This window comes from Pogonomyrmex barbatus, unplaced genomic scaffold, assembly GCF_055798465.1.
Source record: "Pogonomyrmex barbatus isolate J1 unplaced genomic scaffold, ASM5579846v1 scaffold12, whole genome shotgun sequence".
In the NCBI taxonomy this organism is placed as follows: domain Eukaryota; kingdom Metazoa; phylum Arthropoda; class Insecta; order Hymenoptera; family Formicidae; genus Pogonomyrmex; species Pogonomyrmex barbatus.
In genome coordinates, this window is record NW_028297108.1 from 4,438,504 (window position 1) to 4,459,922 (window position 21,419).

The 21,419-nt window shown below is 23.7% G+C and overlaps 2 protein-coding genes across 5 annotated transcripts; both read left to right on the plus strand.

Annotated features, from left to right (window-relative positions):
* Window positions 1-2,801: 2,801 nt before the first annotated feature.
* On the plus strand, window positions 2,802-11,778 carry LOC148937660 (insulin-degrading enzyme-like). Of its 3 annotated transcripts, XM_089071636.1 has the most exons (14): window positions 2,802-3,268; window positions 3,403-3,821; window positions 4,620-5,114; window positions 5,233-5,432; window positions 5,856-6,131; window positions 6,240-6,629; window positions 7,282-7,406; window positions 7,504-7,645; window positions 8,264-8,377; window positions 8,483-8,603; window positions 8,832-9,035; window positions 9,373-9,656; window positions 10,287-10,496; window positions 11,027-11,778. In XM_089071636.1, the coding sequence occupies exons 2-14, from the start codon at window positions 3,647-3,649 to the stop codon at window positions 11,591-11,593; spliced, it is 3,303 nt and encodes a 1,100-aa protein (XP_088927762.1). In that variant the 5' UTR covers window positions 2,802-3,268; window positions 3,403-3,646; the 3' UTR covers window positions 11,594-11,778. The 3 variants fall into 3 exon arrangements, with proteins under 3 accessions (XP_088927762.1, XP_088927761.1, XP_088927763.1); XM_089071635.1 differs by having other exon boundaries at window positions 2,802-3,821; XM_089071637.1 differs by lacking the exon at window positions 2,802-3,268 and having other exon boundaries at window positions 3,725-3,821; window positions 4,606-5,114.
* A 599-nt stretch (window positions 11,779-12,377) lies between these two features.
* Window positions 12,378-21,031, plus strand: LOC148937661 (insulin-degrading enzyme-like). 2 transcript variants are annotated; one of them, XM_089071696.1, is made up of 13 exons: window positions 12,378-12,970; window positions 13,841-14,335; window positions 14,454-14,653; window positions 15,077-15,352; window positions 15,461-15,850; window positions 16,500-16,624; window positions 16,722-16,863; window positions 17,489-17,602; window positions 17,710-17,830; window positions 18,059-18,262; window positions 18,600-18,883; window positions 19,520-19,729; window positions 20,287-21,031. In XM_089071696.1, the coding sequence occupies exons 1-13, from the start codon at window positions 12,796-12,798 to the stop codon at window positions 20,812-20,814; spliced, it is 3,264 nt and encodes a 1,087-aa protein (XP_088927822.1). In that variant the 5' UTR covers window positions 12,378-12,795; the 3' UTR covers window positions 20,815-21,031. The 2 variants fall into 2 exon arrangements, with proteins under 2 accessions (XP_088927822.1, XP_088927823.1); XM_089071697.1 differs by having other exon boundaries at window positions 12,874-12,970; window positions 13,827-14,335.
* Window positions 21,032-21,419: the final 388 nt, after the last annotated feature.

Consider the following 21,419-nt stretch of genomic DNA (forward strand, 5'->3'; position numbering starts at 1 on the left):
ACGCTTGAAATGGACATCGGTCCATTACGCTTCCGTCCAAGCGTCGGCGTTCCGAAGAACGAGCAAATGCGCGACGTACCATTTTACAGTTGCCTTTTTTTTCATACGCCGGCTTCCGATAACACGTTTTATTCGCAGCTCAGCGAGACGCACGCTCGCGGAAATGCCGCTCGTTAAAGTGCCTTCGGACGCCCGCTCTTACGTTATGCAATTTCTAACGAAATTATTACGTAATCAACTTGCAAATCGTATCGAACGTTTCCTACTTAATGTGTATCACGTGCGCACACGTATGTATCTTCGTTGCAAATTTATTTCTCAAAATTGTTCTCCTCGCGATTCTCGCGTACAAAACCGTACAAAATAAACTAAGAGATGAGTCCGGTGGCTTGTAAATGTGAAGAGCCACCGCGCGAGAGGCGCCTTACGAAAGTCCTATCATTAAAAGCAAAAAAAAAGTAGATCTAGGAATCATAGTTAAGGTACGACGTGTGAAGCAACAGAACTGCGCTCGAGAACGATGGCAAGAATCCCGTTCGTGCAATGATTGAGATGACTAATGATGCACGTAATGCAACGACTTTATTAAGGAATTAAGATCGTGCAGCACATATCGCGACTCGTTCGAGCGCCACCGAAGTTTCGTCATGGTCCAGCACTTTCTGATTGAACAGCAAAAACACTTTCGGGTTCGCCCCGGGCGACGAAAACTCGTCCACACAGCGAATCTTCCTTTCTCCACTCTCGATTGTACGAAGACGAATATCATAGACTTATTGTCCAGTTTGAAGAAAGATTTATGAAAAAACTCTGAAATCTGATAAAAATAATATAAATTTATTAATGTTAGAAATAAATTTATAAAATGCAAGTTAATTTTCTCTCTAAGAATTTTGAGATAGCTTATCTCATATCTATAACATTTTTCAAATCAATTAGAATGTTAGATTATATTTCGAAGATTGAAGCAAAGTTCATTAAAACTTAAATAAGAATCTGATATATTATTAATAAGTATAATTTTAAAAAAATTTTAATTTTCTTAAAGAAGAAATATTGCCTTTGGATATCAACTTTTATTTGACAGATATTGATTCGGAGAATGTTTTTATAGTTTTCTAATAACAAATAATTGCAAAGAAAATGAAGTATATCTAGACAAACATATAGTTATCGTATTTATAGAAAATACATATAAAGTTATTATTTATTAATATATACTCGATTTATATTAACGATTTATATTGTTTAAAATTATTGTATACTGTATATTTTATAGCATTTGTAATTATCCATTTTTGGAAGATTAATATAATAACAGAATGTATTACTCTTATAATTATTACAAAATAGTATTTAGTGTAAAAAATTCTATCACATTAACATCTACAATCTTGTATCATTTGCATTCTAAGTCGCATGCTATGTAGTCGCGTGCAGTTTACAAACCGTATTACGAAATCTGGAAGTATAAATAATTAAACAGGGACAAGAATTTTCGCAAGATTATTATCTGTAAGATCTCAGGCTCGTCTATTGCTTGACCTCGTATTTTATTAAGTAATTTGTAGATGCCAGTACATATAAGTCTAACGCAATGTAACATAAATTATTTTCATTATGTCATAATGCCTATATTTATGTTAACGCACTCTCCTTCACACTTTCATCTTCTATTTTTTACGTCCATTCTGACGTTATATTCAACTTCTAATAATAATAATTAATTGCAGATTATTGTAATTCTCGAATATTCTGAATTACCCTAAGAAGAAAATTCTGTTCTTCGTACACGATATACGCACGTGTAAACTTTCTTTCTTCGCACGATATACGGCTACTACTTTCCTTGAGACATGCAACTTCCGTGGAATTATCTGCCTTTAATCCGTGAATAGAATGAGGATGTTGAAATTTTTATAAATTGCTGGATATCATTTGATATTTGATCACATTAGATAAAAGGAATACGCTGAAGTATATTACGAGATCAAAGAGAAGATCTCCTTATACTCCAAATGTACACTTCAGAGAAATAAATAAAACAGTTATGTAAAGCTCTGAGGTTACCGCATGATCTTTCGATTAGCGATGAATTTAATATTGCGAAATAATGGGATTATAACGCTTTTCAATCGTAGGATACCAATTAAGACATTAAAACAGCCGCGTTACGTAAAACGACATAATCTTTGTAAACTTATCACAAACAAGACATCTGCCGTGTCGCCACATGAAAAGTATTATGTGAATGTACAAGTATCATGTATGGGAAAAGAGGCTTTTCTCTTCGTATATACTCGGAATCCTCTCGTTAAAAAGCGTTTCACTCGAATGAAAGGGAGCGGAAATGATCTTAATGAGACAAGAATTATGCGATTTCTTGTATAAGATCTCTTTCGTAGCACAAAAACTGCAAAAAGATGTTACAGATAAATAAAAATTAAGCAACTCCTTCTTGAAATATAGCTTAACCGAAATTCGGAAACATATGTTTCATAAACTACTGGGAATAATCATTTTAATTATAGGAAGATTATAAACATTATTATTTACAAGAAACATATTTTAAAATATATTAGTTCATAATTTCTCTATTTTACCATTTTGTAAATATAATTTTAATAAACTTATAATGATTTTTAATGATTAATAATAATTAGTAATTAAATACAATTTAATGCATAGTGTTTATTTACGATTAATTATTGAAATTTTGATGCAATAAATAATAATTTTTATATTTACCAATAATTTTCCAAAAATATATTATACATATATGTTGTGTGTGTGTATATATATATATATATATATATATATATATATATATATATACTTTTATACAACATTAAAATTATAATTCGATAATATGCATTTATAATTAAGATTATTTAATCAAAAAAGTTTATAATATTTCGATTAAGCTTGAGAGACTAAGCATCTTATTAAAATTTGCAGTCGAACATAATCTATTCATAGTTGCGTATCGAGAAAGCGCAACAAATTAATTAAATCGTATTATTTTCCGTTATTGGACTACAAATGCATTCCGCAATTAATATCCGCGTCATTGCGTAAACGTAAGTGGCAAGATAATTTTCACTAGAATAGAGAAGCTATTCTTTGTAATCACAATGAGCTTGATGACACGCTGATGGTGCACTAAGCAGAGATTATGCACACGTTTCGCTCCAAGGTCTGTTTAAGCCTTTCAGTGCGAATGTAAAATTGTTAACCGCAATACTGCTTCCTTTCTTCTGCTATTCATGTAATTTTTTTAACCACTATTTTTTTATTCGCTTTTCTAACAATTGTAATTTTTCAAATGACGGAAGATTCATTCATATCAACTTTAGCATATTTTTCAAACAAAAATCCATAATCAGAATAATTTTGATTTAGCATTAGAAATATCGACATTGCGAAACATTAAGAATTCCGCAAATTTCCTACAACGGTTCGTTATATACAAATCTCATACCACGGTTCGTTATGTTTACAAAGAAATATACCGAGGTATACAAATAACATACTGGCCACGTAAGTCAACATATAAAATAAAATCGTACATCCTGATCTTTAGTATTTTTGTGCTTTCTCTTACGGTTAGAATTACCGAAATCGAAATACCGAAATAATCATCAAGATGCAAAAGGCAAAATTAAAAGATGATATACGTGTGTCCGAAACATATAATATAAATAAAAATACAAGTGACACAGCAGCTTATAAAGGCTTATTGCTTTCCAATAAAATGAAAGTGCTATTAAAAAGTGATCTAGACTTATCTATGACTTATGTTGCCTTGGATATTCATATCGGTAATTATATCATACTTTTTCTATCGCATTATAATTCTTTTCTATACATATATCTTCGCAAATATATGAAATAATTTTAAAACATATGAAGCAATTTTAAATTCAGACAGTTTTAGTAGATTTTCAAATAAATATTTTCGTACATTTTACATATTTTAAATTTAAATTTGATTTTTTTTATCATATGTATTATATCTTATACACTGTTAAAAATACTTATCCATTTCTTGTTTATTATTTAGAAGATAAATAAAAACGGAAAGAACACTTTTGCTGACAAATCTAAAAATTTGGCTAAATACAGATCTGAAAACAATTTTGTTGGGCCTTCAAAATTATTATATACAATGTACAAATTGATTGTTAGAAGATCAAATTTTTGCAGTATTTATTTTTACAATATTTTTGCAGTATTTTTGCAGTATTATCATCATATTTAAGTGTTCTACAAAATAATTTTGATGATTGTCAACAAAATTATTTTCAGATCTGTATCTGGTCAAATTTTTAGATTTGCCAGCAAAAATGTTCTTTCCGTGAAAAAACATTTCAATTTAACATTTGTATATCTTCTTTACAGTTGATTTATAAATAATATATAATAATATATAATAAGTGACATATAATATATTTTTAATTTATAATTTATAGTATAATATAATATGTTTTATCCGTGATTTTTATAATACAATATGTTTTATCCATAATTTCTTGATATATAAGTGATAACTCAGCTGATAATAAACCAAATTATAAACGATATAACTGCTTCATTAAAAATAAGACATGTTATTACAGGCAATTATTCCAATCCAAAGGAATTTCCAGGATTAGCACACTTATGTCAACAAGAGATAATTTTGGGAACCAAAAAATATCCTAAATGCAAGCAGTTCGAGAGTTTCATATTTAAACATGGCGGAGATATATCATTAACAACAACATCAGATCATACCACGTTCTTTTTCCAAATGAATAAAACAGATGATTCTATTTTTAAGGAAGTCATAGACCAATTTGTTCAATTTTTCATAAGGCCTCTCTGCTATTGGTTTAAGAAGACAATAAAAAAGATTAATGGAAACCAAAAAAAGGAATTATCAAGTTACTCGACTTGGTTTCAACATTTTGAAAGATCTACGGTCCAATCCACTCATCCCTATTCAAATAGTACTTTGTGCAACAGCGATATATTAAAACAAATGTCTCTAAGAAAGATCAGAAAAAATATATTAAACTTTGTGGAGAAATATTATTCCTCCAACCTTATGACACTCTACGTCGTTAGTGGTTGTAAGAGACAATTAATATACATATAATTAACAATAATAACATATATTAAAACTAATATTTTATTAGTTATAATATCGACTACACAATGTATAATAATTAAATAAAAATTTATATTTAGATCCATTGCATCTGCTTGAAAACATAATAGTAGAAGCATTTTGTCAGATACAAAACAGGAACATTACATTTCCAATAGTTTATATAGATCCGTTTAAAAATTACTTTTGTACTCAATGGGATGTTTATACAGATTTTTCTGACAAATATTTGAAATTGTTATTTCCTTTACCCAGCTGGAATAAAGATAGTTGGTTTTTGGTAGGTAATATAATTTGTTTTAATACTTGTCTTAATACTTGTTACAAATATCATATATCGATTAATTTTTATGTAATTATATATGTATATTTTTAATCATTTAGATTTATTATTTATTAATTTTGCATTTATTTTTATATAGTAAAAAATTATGATGTTTTATGAAATATTTCTTACTTCTGTTCTGTTTTTGTAATATTCGTGTTTCTTTTGTGATAAAATTATATATTAATTGCAAAACTACAAAAAAGTCAATTTATATTTATAAGACATAGTAACAAAAATACTATGTTATTAGAAATGAAATACATAGAAGTTTCTTGGAAAACTTTAAAATTTTCTGTGTCTATTTATAATGTTTTACATACACTTTAAATACAAATAATTCAGTCTAATTTTTTTATTATTTATTTGTTAATATAGGCTATAAAACTGATTAGTTATTTCCTAGAATCTGATGATGCTTGTACGTTACGAAATGAATTAGAATTTACGCAGTTGTCTAGCCACATCCATACTCATAGACATTACGAAGCCAGAAAGTTAAATTTTTTTGAAGTTCTTATCAAACTGACACCAAGAGGGATTTTACATACCATGAGAATAGTTACATTATTTTTTCAGTATCTTGATATGTTCACGCAGAGATATCTAACATCAAAAGATGGACAATTACTTTTGAAGGAAATATTAAGCAATGTAATGGATGAAGCAAACTATAAGATTTTATATAGAATCTCTGATAAATCGTTATTACACCGGCGATTTCTTATAATTATGTTTATGTATAAAATTTTATGTTTGCAGATATATGAATGTAAACTATTTGAAGAGAAATTTGGACTTAAAGAAGAAATGATAACAATAGTTAAAAATATGCATACATTCCCAATGGAAAATATTCTGTTTAATAAATACTCTCAAAAATTTGAATATACTATAGGCATAATTAAAGACATATTAAATAATTACATATGTCCGAAAACTATTAGAATTTACGTGATCACGAATCATGATGATTTTAAATCTAAGCTTATGGAATTTAAAAGTACAAAATGGAATAATATAAAATATAAGAAATCAAAAATAGAAAAATCATTAAAGAAGTCATTAACACAGTTAAAGAAACATCAGCCATTAAGTTTACCTAACCAACATTTTCAATTAAAATTACCAAAAATTCAAAAACCTATAATTGTAATTATTATAATATTAATATTTAAATGCACAAATATATTAAATTTTTCTGTTAATTTAATTATTAAGTTTCTCTTATAAAAAATAAATATAAAGATTAAAATTTTTTTACTATAAATTAAGAATTTCTTTCGTAAATGTGATATAAAACAAAACTCAAAAAATGTGCATAAACTTATTTCATACAAGACATTGTTTTGAAAAAAATATATATATATGTTTCAGACACAATAAAAATTTATATTATAATTTTATTTTTTATTTTTAATAATAATAAATTCTTTTAAGTTTGAATGATGCTTTACTATATATTAAATTTATTTCAACAGCGTCTATAAAATAAAAATTTCATTTTATAGAAAAATGAGAAATATAATTATTTTTTTTATTTGTTTTGACAAAATTATTAGATATTTCAATCAAACCACTTTTTTCATCTTAAATAAATTAAAGGCCACTTAAAATTATAGAAAATAGAGGACATTTCTATTTGTTAATTTTTGAAATTTCAATATATAATGTCTTGTAGAAAAGATTTATTTTATGCTTTTGATTTGCTTTAGTACAATAAGTAATTTTTGTTATGATTAATCATGTTGCGTCTTTTATTTGAATATCATTATATATAATAATATCAAGTATATTTTAACAGATAGAATCTCAAGTACCTACGAATATAATGGACACAGCAATCTTAAAACTTTGGTACATGTTTCAAAAGCAGTTTCAAAGCAATTCCAAAGAACAAAATTCTAAGATGTTTTTTCACTTTATCAGGTACGCATGACAAGTTTGAACATTCAATTATTTCTATTGTAGATAAATATAAATCATTTAATCGTGCATATTTATTTTTGATGATTTTAATTTATAGTCCATATGTTAACAAAACCCCTTTGTGCAGTATCTTAAATATTATTTTTGTAAAGCTAATTAAAGATAATATTAAAGAAGATAAATATTTCCTTAAAAATAAGTTAAATTGGAAGCTTAAAAATACGAACTACGGAATATTGGTAAGTAAAATAGAAATAATAATAATATTATATAATATCATGTGCTATCTTTGCATAGAGTTAAAGTTTCTAATTGTATAAACTATATGTTTTGTATTTAAAATTTTTTTCGTTGTATTTTAAATTTTAAAGATTATTTTCTTATTTTATAAAACTAACATTTAAAAAAATACAACTATATAATAAAATGTTTAAATTCCACTAAAAATACTTATTTCAATAGAAATATGTATTATAGTATAAAAGAATACTTTAAAGAATATAAAATGAAATTATTTTATTTTTTAAGAATAAAAATATAATTACAAATATTTAATTATACTGTGTTATATTTAAATAAAGTACTCTAGAAAAATTAAATTATATTTAAGAACATTATTCGCTTGCAATGAACAAATCCTTATTCAAATAAAAAGATAGGCGAAACATTATGTCTCATTTATCATTTGTTATTTATAAATTTGCTTATCTTCATTCTTTCTCGTATAACAATGTCAGTCCAATAGATATATCTAATAAATATCTCTAATAAACGTATAAAAATTTTGTTTAAATAATAAAATAATTAAAATTTGTTTATTATTTTATATAATAATTATGATATATTGTTTTTTTCAGCTTGAAGTAATTAGTTATAAATCTACGAATTACCACAAAGATTTATCAAAAATAATTTCTAAAATATTAAATTTAGAAATTCGTCCGGAAAGATTTCCAAGTATCAAGTATCATGTACGTATGAAAAAATGAAAAAATACAGATTTAAATTGCAATTAATAAATTATGATATAATATAAATTATAATTATTATATTAACTTATTAAGAATGAATTACAGTTTATAAGAAAATTAACAGCTTTTGTACGATTGCGACCGATGGAACAAGCATTTTATTATCTTTCATTTATATTATCGGAGAAATTCTTCACATACAAAGAAATATTAGAAGCTAGTGCTCGTAAGTATGAAAAAAAGATTGAATTATTATAACAATATTATTTCTTTCTTATCAAAATATTCTTTTTTTTAAAAATGACTTTTTTAATATATTTTTAGTATATTGCAAATATATATTAAAAATAAACAAATATACATTTAGATAATTGGTATTAAATCATGATTTAAACTGATTTAATGAGATGTTAAACAATTATTATTATTTAAAGACTTTTATAATATTATGCAGATATAACTATTGAAAAAACTAAAAAGTTTGTGAATATGTTCATCCGTAAAATATACATAGAGTGCTTCATATGTGGTGATATGAATGAAGAACAAGCCCTAAATATAGCTAGAAATCTGGAATTAGATGTGATCGCTTTAAATAATGTAGAAAGATGCACACGAAATGAATTAAAACCGCATCGTGTAATTAAGTTAGATAAAAGTATGTAAACATAAAGCTGACTTGTAATTTTAAAAAGATTAATAGTAGTGCCAATTCAATATAAATTAGAACTAAAGTTTTTAGCTTTTTTATTTTCTGAAAGCTTAAAGCTTTATTAACTTGAATATTATTAAGAATTAAAAATAACAATAAATTAAAAATATAATTCTTGGCATATACTTTGAAAATTAGATATTTAAAAATTCATAAAAAAATCAATTTACTTCTATGATTAAAACATTATTTTATATATAATAAAATTTTAACACAATACAGAATATCGGGTTGAGTAAGGAATTAATTCGACTGATATTATAATATGTTGCATTTGTTACAGATAAGCCTATCATATTTGAAACGGAAAATGGAATCTCGTGCGTAGAAATATACTATCAAATTAATGAAAATATCATTACAGAATATGCACAATTAGATTTTATCTGTTACATATTATCAGAAAAATGCATATTGTATTTTAAAGAATTTCAGAACTTGATTAGCAGAGTATGTGTAAAACGGCATATATTAGGTAATATGCAAGGTGTATTAATCGCAGTTGAAGGTTTCGTAGAACCAAATATTATTCATTATCACATCAAAGTATTGATCTTTTATGTGCGGGTAATTATAAAACGTTATGTAATACATAATAATGTACAGGATAATTCATTGTTGATATAAATAATAATTTAATAAATAAAATTATTATTATAAATAATAATTTAATAAATAAAATTATTATTTATGAATATGAAATATAAAATTTTTATTACTCTTTATCTTGAAAAAGATAAGATAATAAAGATTAATCTTATATTTATTACTTTTAAATATTGTTTAACTACATTGTAACATAATTTGTCCAATGTATTTCAATGTTGTTAATTAAATAAAAATAAAATAATTCAATTAATTTCTTATATGTGCGCGCGCGTGTGTGTGTGTGTGTGTGTGTGTAAGATATAAAATTATTTTATTTATATTTAATATATGCTACTAGGAAAATAGCAGAAAAAAAATAGTTAAATCCGAGCAATATATATGAAACATTAAGAATATTATTTTTTTAAAATAATATATTGTTTAATTGCGCTTTCATATTTTATATATGTTATCATTTCTATGTTTGATGAACTTACTTTCTCTTGAGAAATATAAAATACATAAATACAACTTTATTATTGATAATATTATAAATAGAACTTTTATTTATAATATTTTATGTTGATTAATATTATAATTATATTTCAGAATTATCTTCTTCACATAAGTAGCAACAATCTTGAAGAATATAAGAAAAAGTTAATGACATTCAATTACTCTAAGGAAAGAGATTTAAATCAATTAATTGACATGCATTGGAACGAAATTTTTACCGAAGTATATAATTTTCGCCGAGTATACATTGAGGAAGCATATACAAAATGTATAAACCATAAAGCCATAGTTGCCTTTTACGAAGTAATAATATTTGTTTTCTCTTTACTTCACTTTTCTTTGCTCTATATGCAACAATGTATCGTAATTCATATTATGAATTTAAAAGGATTATTCCATATAAAAGAGAGTAAATGAGAAATATAACAATATATATTATTATATATAAATAAATTATTTATTTTTGTTGTTTATTTGTGAGAAAAATTATTTTAAAATAAAAAAATATCAATAATAAGTATCCAATTATTAATAATAGTTTATAAACAGTTTATAAATTCAACAAACTTTTTATTAACATTGATTATCAATATATTGTCAATTAACTATAAATCAAACGACTTTATATCAAAGTACGACAATGTTCAATTAAAGAAACAGTACGTTGTTAGAAATATTACAATATCAACAATGTTAACATAACTTTTAATTTTTGATACATTATTAATACATTTTTACATTTGTATGAACTTTTTTTAATAGAAATTAAACTACTATTTTATTTTAACTTTAAAACACATTGTTTATATATTGTTATATTTGTGATTTTGTAGGATGCAATATACAAGAACAAAACTACAGTCTCAGTACATGTATTGTCCATGCAAGAAGATAAGAACAAATTAATAAATATTAAAGTTTTACCAAAAGAATATTTCAGTAATCAGAGTGACTCATCTGACTCATCTGATTCAACTGACTCATCTGACTCATCTGATTCAACTGACTCATCTGACAAATCTAATGAATTTGATATATTCGGGATAAATGCTAATATTAATACATCATCAGTTACTAATATATACAATGCCAATGCCGAAGAGCCAATCATTGAATATCGTCGAGAAGGTCAGAGAAGATCAAGATCATCTTTACAAAAAGCTACATTATTTAAACGTTTTAAGGAATTACAAAATTGGAAATATATGAATGTCTATATTCCTCAGGAATTTATTCAATCCTTTACCTTAATTGATGACATCTTGCTCTTTAAATATAACAGAAGTTATTGTAAACTACCGTCAACTTTTCATTATTGTAAAAAAGGCGAATTTCAACTGAAAAAAGAGTTTATATCATTAAAAAAATATTCGATACCAATTAAAGAAACTTTAATTTAGAATTTAATAGAAACTAAAATTAAATAAATTGGACAAGAATAGATTTATTATTCGAATAATTTTGAATTAAATTATTATAATCATATTTTACATAAATATATTAATAGTATGACATATGTAATGTATTATAAGATATAGGGAAAGGATACAATAAAATCATAATTTGTTCAGTCATTTCAAATAAACATATTAACTCAATCTTACTATTAACATGAATAATGTGTAGATAAATAATACACATATATATATATATATATATATATATATATATATATACATATATATATATATATACACACACACACACACACACACACATTATATATATGTATATATATATATATATATATATATATATATATATATATATACATATATATATATATATGTATTTTTATACAACATTAAAATTATAATTCGATAATATGCATTTATAATTAAGATTATTTAATCAAAAAAGTTTATAATATTTCGATTAAGCTTGAGAGACTAAGCATTTTATTAAAATTTGCAGTCGAACATAATCTATTCATAGTTGCGTATCGAGAAAGCGCAACAAATTAATTAAATCGTATTATTTTCCGTTATTGGACTACAAATGCATTCCGCAATTAATATCCGCGTCATTGCGTAAACGTAAGTGGCAAGATAATTTTCACTAGAATAGAGAAGCTATTCTTTGTAATCACAATGAGCCTGATGACACGCTGATGGTGCACTAAGCAGAGATTATGCGCACGTTTCGCTCCAAAGTCTGTTTAAGCCATTCAGTGCGAATGTAAAATTGTTAACCGCAATACTGCTTCCTTTCTTCTGCTATTCATGTAATTTTTTTAACCACTATTTTTTTATTCGCTTTTCTAATAATTGTAATTTTTCAAATGACGGAAGATTCATTTCACATCAATTTAGCATATTTTTCAAACAAAAATCCATGATCAGAATAATTTTGGTTTAGCATTAGAAATATCGACATTGCGAAACATTAAGAATTCCGCAAATTTTCTACAACGGTTCGTTATATAAAAATCTCATACCACGGTTCGTTATGTTTACAAAGAAATATACCGAGGTATACAAATAACATACTGGCCACGTAAGTCAACATATAAGATAAAATCGTACATCCTGATCTTTAGTACTTTTGTGCTTTCTCTTACGGTTAGAATTACCGAAATCGAAATACCAAAATAATCATCAAGATGCAAAAGGCAAAATTAAAAGATGATATACGTGTGTCCGAAACATATAATATAAATAAAAATACAAGTGACACAGCAGCTTATAAAGGCTTATTGCTTTCCAATAAAATGAAAGTGCTATTAAAAAGTGATCTAGACTTATCTATGACTTATGTTGCCTTGGATATTCATATCGGTAATTATATCATACTTTTTCTATCGCATTATAATTCTTTTCTATACATATATCTTCGCAAATATATGAAATAATTTTAAAACATATGAAGCAATTTTAAATTCAGACAGTTTTAGTAGATTTTCAAATAAATATTTTCGTACATTTTACATATTTTAAATTTAAATTTGATTTTTTTTATCATATGTATTATATCTTATACACTGTTAAAAATACTTATCCATTTCTTGTTTATTATTTAGAAGTTTATTATATTGTTTATTATTTAGAAGTTTATTATATTGTTTATTATTAGAAGTTTATTATATTGTTTATTATTTAGAAGTTTATTATATTAGAAGATAAATAAAAACGGAAAGAACACTTTTGCTGACAAATTTAAAAATTTGGCTAAATACAGATCTGAAAACAATTTTGTTGGGCCTTCAAAATTATTATATACAATGTACAAATTGATTGTTAGAAGATCAAATTTTTGCAGTACTTATTTTTGCAGTATTATCATCATATTTAAGTGTTCTACAAAATAATTTTGATGATTCAACAAAATTATTTTCAGATCTGTATCTGGTCAAATTTTTAGATTTGCCAGCAAAAATGTTCTTTCCGTGAAAAAACATTTCAATTTAACATTTGTATATCTTCTTTACAGTTGATTTATAAATAATATATAATAATATATAATAAGTGACATATAATATATTTTTAATTTATAATTTATAGTATAATATAATATGTTTTATCCGTGATTTTTATAATACAATATGTTTTATCCATAATTTCTTGATATATAAGTGATAACTCAGCTGATAATAAACCAAATTATAAACGATATAACTGCTTCATTAGAAATAAGACATGTTATTACAGGCAATTATTCCAATCCAAAGGAATTTCCAGGATTAGCACACTTATGTCAACAAGAGATAATTTTGGGAACCAAAAAATATCCTGAATACAGGCAGTTCGAGAATTTCATATTTAAACATGGCGGAGATATATCATTAACAACAACATCAGATCATACCACGTTCTTTTTCCAAATGAATAAAACAGATGATTCTATTTTTAAGGAAGCCATAGACCAATTTGTTCAATTTTTCATAAGGCCTCTCTGCTATTGGTTTAAGAAGACAATACAAAAGATTAATGGAAACCAAAAAAAGGAATTATCAAGTTACTCGACTTGGTTTCAACATTTTGAAAGATCTACGGTCCAATCCACTCATCCCTATTCAAATAGTACTTTATGCAACAGTGATATATTAAAACAAATGTCTCTAAGAAAGATCAAAAAAAATATATTAAACTTTGTGGAGAAATATTATTCCTCCAACCTTATGACACTCTACGTCGTTAGTGGTTGTAAGAGACAATTAATATACATATAATTAACAATAATAACATATATTAAAACTAATATTTTATTAGTTATAATATCGACTACACAATGTATAATAATTAAATAAAAATTTATATTTAGATCCATTGCATCTGCTTGAAAACATAATAGTAGAAGCATTTTGTCAGATACAAAACAGGAACATTACATTTCCAATAGTTTATATAGATCCGTTTAAAAATTACTTTTGTACTCAATGGGATGTTTATACAGATTTTTCTGACAAATATTTGAAATTGTTATTTCCTTTACCCAGCTGGAATAAAGATAGTTGGTGTTTGGTAGGTAATATAATTTGTTTTAATACTTGTCTTAATACTTGTTACAAATATCATATATCGATTAATTTTTATGTAATTATATATGTATATTTTTAATCATTTAGATTTATTATTTATTAATTTTGCATTTATTTTTATATAGTAAAAAATTATGATGTTTTATGAAATATTTCTTACTTCTGTTCTGTTTTTGTAATATTCGTGTTTCTTTTGTGATAAAATTATATATTAATTGCAAAGCTACAGAAAAGTCAATTTATATTTATAAGACATAGTAACAAAAATACTATGTTATTAGAAATGAAATACATAGAAGTTTCTTGGAAAACTTTAAAATTTTCTGTATCTATTTATAATGTTTTACATACACTTTAAATACAAATAATTCAGTCTAATTTTTTTATTACTTATTTGTTAATATAGGCTATAAAACTGATTAGTTATTTCCTAGAATCTGATGATGCTTGTACGTTACGAAATGAATTAGAATTTACGCAGTTGTCTAGCCACATCCATACTCATAGACATTACGAAGCCAGAAAGTTAAATTTTTTCGAAGTTCTTATCAAACTGACACCAAGAGGGATTTTACATACCATGAGAATAGTTACATTATTTTTTCAGTATCTTGATATGTTCACGCAGAGATATCTAACATCAAAAGATGGACAATTACTTTTGAAGGAAATATTGAGCAATGTAATGGATGAAGCAAACTATAAGATTTTATATAGAATCTCTGATAAATCGTTATTACACCGGCGATTTCTTATAATTATGTTTATGTATAAAATTTTATGTTTGCAGATATATGAATGTAAACTATTTGAAGAGAAATTTGAACTTAAAGAAGAAATGATAACAATAGTTAAAAATATGCATAGATCCTCAATGGAAAATATTCTGTTTAATAAATACTCTCAAAAATTTGAATATACTATACGCATAATTAAAGACATATTAAATAATTACATATGTCCGAAAACCATTAGAATTTACGTGATCACGAATCATGATGATTTTAAATCTAAGCTTATGGAATTTAAAATTACAAAATGGAATAATATAAAATACAAGAAATCAAAAATAGAAAAATCATTAAAGAAGTCATTAACAAAGTTGAAGAAACATCATCCATTAAGTTTACCTAACCTACATTTTCAATTAAAATTACCAAAAATTCAAAAACCTATAATTGTAATTATTATAATATTAATATTTAAATGCACAAATATATTAAATTTTTCTGTTAATTTAATTATTAAGTTTCTCTTATAAAAAATAAATATAAAGATTAAAATTTTTTTACTATAAATTAAGAATTTCTTTCGTAAATGTGATATAAAACAGAACTCAAAAAATGTGCATAAACTTATTTCATACAAGACATTGTTTTGAAAAAAAAATATATATATGTTTCAGACACAATAAAAATTTATATTATAATTTTATTTTTTATTTTTAATAATAATAAATTCTTTTAAGTTTGAATGATGCTTTACTATATATTAAATTTATTTCAACAGCGTCTATAAAATAAAAATTTCATTTTATAGAAAAATGAGAAATATAATTATTTTGTTTATTTGTTTTGACAAAATTATTAGATATTTCAATCAAACCACTTTTTTCATCTTAAATAAATTAAAGGCCACTTAAAATTATAGAAAATAGAGGATATTTCTATTTGTTAATTTTTGAAATTTCAATATATAATGTCTTGTAGAAAAGATTTATTTTATGCTTTTGATTTGCTTTAGTACAATAAGTAATTTTTGTTATGATTAATCATGTTGCTTTTATTTGAATATCATTATATATAATAATATCAAATATATTTTAACAGATAGAATCTCAAGTACCTACGAATATAATGGACACAGCAATCTTAAAACTTTGGTACATGTTTCAAAAGCAGTTTCAAAGCAATTCCAAAGAACAAAATTCTAAGATGTTTTTTCACTTTATCAGGTACGCATGACAAGTTTGAACATTCAATTATTTCTATTGTAGATAAATATAAATCATTTAATCGTGCATATTTATTTTTGATGATTTTAATTTATAGTCCACATGTTAACAAAACCCCTTTGTGCAGTATCTTAAATATTATATTTGTAAAGCTAATTAAAGATAATATTAAAGAAGATAAATATTTCCTTAAAAATAAGTTAAATTGGAAGCTTAAAAATACGAACTACGGAATATTGGTAAGTAAAATAGAAATAATAATAATATTATATAATATCATGTGCAATCTTTGCATAGAGTTAAAGTTTCTAATTGTATAAACTATATGTTTTGTATTTAAAATTTTTTTCGTTGTATTTTAAATTTTAAAGATTATTTTCTTATTTTATAAAACTAACTAACATTTAAAAAAATACAACTATATAATAAAATGTTTAAATTCCACTAAAAATACTTATTTCAATAAAAATATGTATTATAGTATAAAAGAATATTTTAAAGAATATAAAATGAAATTATTTTGTTTTTTAAGAATAAAAATATAATTACAAATATTTAATTATACTGTGTTATATTTACATAAAGTACTCTAGAAAAATTAAATTATATTTAAGAACATTATTCGCTTGCAATGGACAAATCCTTATTCAAATAAAAAGATATTTGCAGGTGAAACATTATGTCTCATTTATCATTTGTTATTTATAAATTTGCTTATCTTCATTCTTTCTCGTATAACAATGTCAGTCCAATAGATATATCTAATAAATATCTCTAATAAACGTATAAAAATTTTGTTTAAATAATAAAATAATTAAAATTTGTTTATTTTATATAATAATTATGATATATTGTTTTTTTCAGCTTGAAGTAATTAGTTATAAATCTACGAATTACCACAAAGATTTATCAAAAATAATTTCTAAAATATTAAATTTAGAAATTCGTCCGAAAAGATTTCAAAGTATCAAGTATCATGTACGTATGAAAAAATGAAAAAATACAGATTTAAATTGCAATTAAAATAAATTATGATATAATATAAATTATAATTATTATATTAACTTATTAAGAATGAATTACAGTTTATAAGAAAATTAACAGCTTTTGAACGATTGCGACCGATGGAACAAGCATTTTATTATCTTTCATTTATATTATCGGAGAAATTCTTCACATACAAAGAAATATTAGAAGCTAGTGCTCGTAAGTATGAAAAAAAGATTGAATTATTATAACAATATTATTTCTTTCTTATCAAAATATTCTTTTTTTTAAAAATGACTTTTTTAATATATTTTTAGTATATTGCAAATATATATTAAAAATAAACAAATATACATTTAGATAATTGGTATTAAATCATGATTTAAACTGATTTAATGAGATGTTAAACAATTATTATTATTTAAAGACTTTTATAATATTATGCAGATATAACTATTGAAAAAACTAAAAAGTTTGTGAATATGTTCATCCGTAAAATATACATAGAGTGCTTCATATGTGGTGATATGAATGAAGAACAAGCCCTAAATATAGCTAGAAATCTGGAATTAGATGTGATCGCTTTAAATAATGTACAAATATGCACACGAAATGAAGTAAAACCGCATCGTGTAATTAAGTTAGATAAAGGTATGTAAACATAAAGCTGACTTGTAGTTTTAAAAAGATTAATAGTAGTGCCAATTCAATATAAATTAGAACTAAAGTTTTTAGCTTTTTTATTTTCTGAAAGCTTAAAGCTTTATTAACTTGAATATTATTAAGAATTAAAAATAACAATAAATTAAAAATATAATTCTTGGCATATACTTTGAAAATTAGATATTTAAAAATTCATAAAAAAATCAACTTACGTTTATGATTAAAACATTATTTTATATATAATAAAACTTTAACACAATACAGAATATCGGGTTGAGTAAGGAATTAATTCGACTGATATTATAATATATTGCATTTGTTACAGATAAGCCTATCATATTTGAAACGAAAAATAGAATCTCGTGCGTAGAAATATACTATCAAATTAATGAAAATATCATTATAGAATATGCACAATTAGATTTTATCTGTTACATATTATCAGAAAAATGCATATTGTATTTTAAAGAATTTCAGAACCAGATTAGCAGAGTATGTGTAAAACGGCACATATTAGGTAATATGCAAGGTGTATTAATCGCAGTTGAAGGTTTCGTAGAACCGAATATTATTCATTATCACATCAAAGTATTGATCTTTTATGTGCGGGTAATTATAAAACATTATGTAATACATATACACAATAATGTACAGGATAATTCATTGTTGATATAAATAATAATTTAATAAATAAAATTATTATTTATGAATATGAAATATAAAATTTTTATTACTCTTTATCTTAAAAAAGATAAGATAATAAAGATTAATCTTATATTTATTACTTTTAAATATTGTTTAACTACATTGTAACATAATTTGTCCAATGTATTTCAATGTTGTTAATTAAATAAAAATAAAATAATTCAATTAATTTCTTATATGCGCGCGCGCGCGCGTATGTGTGTGTGTGTGTGTGTGTGTGTGTGTGTGTGTGTGTGTGTGTGTGTGTAAGATATAAAATTATTTTATTTATATTTAATATATGCTACTAGGAAAATAGCAGAAAAAAAAATAGTTAAATCCGAGTAATATATATGAAACATTAAGAATATTATTTTTTAAAAATAATATATTGTTTAATTGCGCTTTCATATTTTATATGTTATCATTTCTATGTTTGATGAACTTACTTTCTCTTGAGAAATATAAAATACATAAATGCAACTTTATTATTGATAATATTATAAATATAACTTTTATTTATAATATTTTATGTTGATTAATATTATAATTATATTTCAGAATTATCTTCTTCACATAAGTAGCAACAATCTTGAAGAATATAAGAAAAAGTTAATGACATTCTATTACTCTAAGGAAAGAGATTTAAATCAATTAATTGACATGCATTGGAACGAAATTTTTACCGAAGTATATAATTTTCGCCGAGTATACATTGAGAAAGCATTTACAAAATGTATAAACCATAAAGCCATAGTTGCCTTTTACGAAGTAATAATATTTGTTTTCTCTTTACTTCAGTTTTCTTTGCTCTATATGCAACGTGTATCGTAATTCATATTATGAATTTAAAAGGATTATTCCACATAAAAGAGAATAAATGAGAAATATAACATTATATATTATTATATATATTATTATATTATTATAATATATTATTATATATAAATAAATTATTTATTTTTGTTGTTTATTTTTGAGAAAAATTATCTTAAAATAAAAAAATATCAATAATAAGTATCCAATTATTAATAACAGTTTATAAACAGTTTATAAATTCAACAAACTTTTTATTAACATTGATGTATTACATCAGTTAACTATATATCAAACGACTTTATATCAAAGTACGACAATGTTCAATTAAAGAAACAGTACGTTGTTAGAAATATTACAATATCAACAATGTTAACATAACTTTTAATTTTTGATACATTATTAATACATTTTTACATTTGTATGAACTTTTTTTAATAGAAATTAAACTACTATTTTATTTTAACTTTAAAACACATTGTTTATATATTTTTATATTTGTGATTTTGTAGGATGCAATATACAAGAACAAAACTACAGTCTCAGTACATGTATTGTCCATGCGAGAAGATAAGAACAAATTAATAAATATTAAAATTTTATCAAAAGAATATTTCAGTAATCAGAGTGACTCATCTGACTCATCTGATTCAACTGACTCATCTGACTCATCTGATTCAACTGACTCATCTGACAAATCTAATGAATTTGATATATTCGGGATAAATGCTAATATTAATACATCATCAGTTACTAATATATACAATGCCAATGCCGAAGAGCCAATCATTGAATATCGTCGAGAAGGTCAGAGAAGATCAAGATCATTTTTACAAAAAGCTATATTATTTAAACGTTTTAAGGAATTACAAAATTGGGAGTATATGAATGTCTATATTCCTCGGGAATTTATTCAATCCTTTACCTTAATTGATGACATCTTGCTCTTTAAATATAACAGAAGTTATTGTAAATTACCGTCAACTTTTCATTATTGTAAAAAAGGCGAATTTCAACTGAAAAAAGAGTTTACATCATAAAAAAGATATTCGATACCAATTAAAGAAACTAGAATTTAATAGAAACTAAAATTAAATAAATTGGACAAGAATAGATTTATTATTCGAATAATTTTGAATTAAATTATTATAATCATATTTTACATAAATATATTAATAGTATGACATATGTAATGTATTATAAGATATAGGGAAAGGATACAATAAAATCATAATTTGTTCAGTCATTTCAAATAAACATATTAACTCAATCTTACTATTAACATGAATAATGTATAGATAAATAATACACATATATATATATATATATATATATATATATATATATATATACACACACATTATATATATATATATATAATAAATATATATATAATATATATAATATATATAATATATAATATATATATAATAAATATATATATATATATATATATATATATATATACACATAACATTTAGCACACGTGTAATTAGTATTGAGTTAATATATATTGTAATTAGAGACTTATACAAATAGATTGCACATGCGATAGTTGATGTTAACATTGGAGTACAAAACTATGCATGGTCAGATATATGCCCATGACTTTCTTTATCAAATATATGCGGAGGACAATGTTATA

What these genes read in the sequence shown, in the direction of transcription:
- LOC148937660 (XM_089071635.1), top strand. Translation starts at nt 3,647, where the DNA reads ATGCAAAAGGCAAAATTAAAAGATGATATACGTGTGTCCGAAACATAT. An exon ending in TGCCTTGGATATTCATATCG is followed by an intron (nt 3,822 to 4,619) that starts GTAATTATATCA and finishes ATGTTATTACAG; the next exon opens with GCAATTATTCCAATCCAAAG. An exon ending in CCATAGTTGCCTTTTACGAA is followed by an intron (nt 10,497 to 11,026) that starts GTAATAATATTT and finishes GTGATTTTGTAG; the next exon opens with GATGCAATATACAAGAACAA.
- LOC148937661 (XM_089071696.1), top strand. Translation starts at nt 12,796, where the DNA reads ATGCAAAAGGCAAAATTAAAAGATGATATACGTGTGTCCGAAACATAT. An exon ending in TGAAGGAAATATTGAGCAAT is followed by an intron (nt 15,353 to 15,460) that starts GTAATGGATGAA and finishes TTATGTTTGCAG; the next exon opens with ATATATGAATGTAAACTATT. An exon ending in TTCAAAGTATCAAGTATCAT is followed by an intron (nt 17,603 to 17,709) that starts GTACGTATGAAA and finishes AATGAATTACAG; the next exon opens with TTTATAAGAAAATTAACAGC.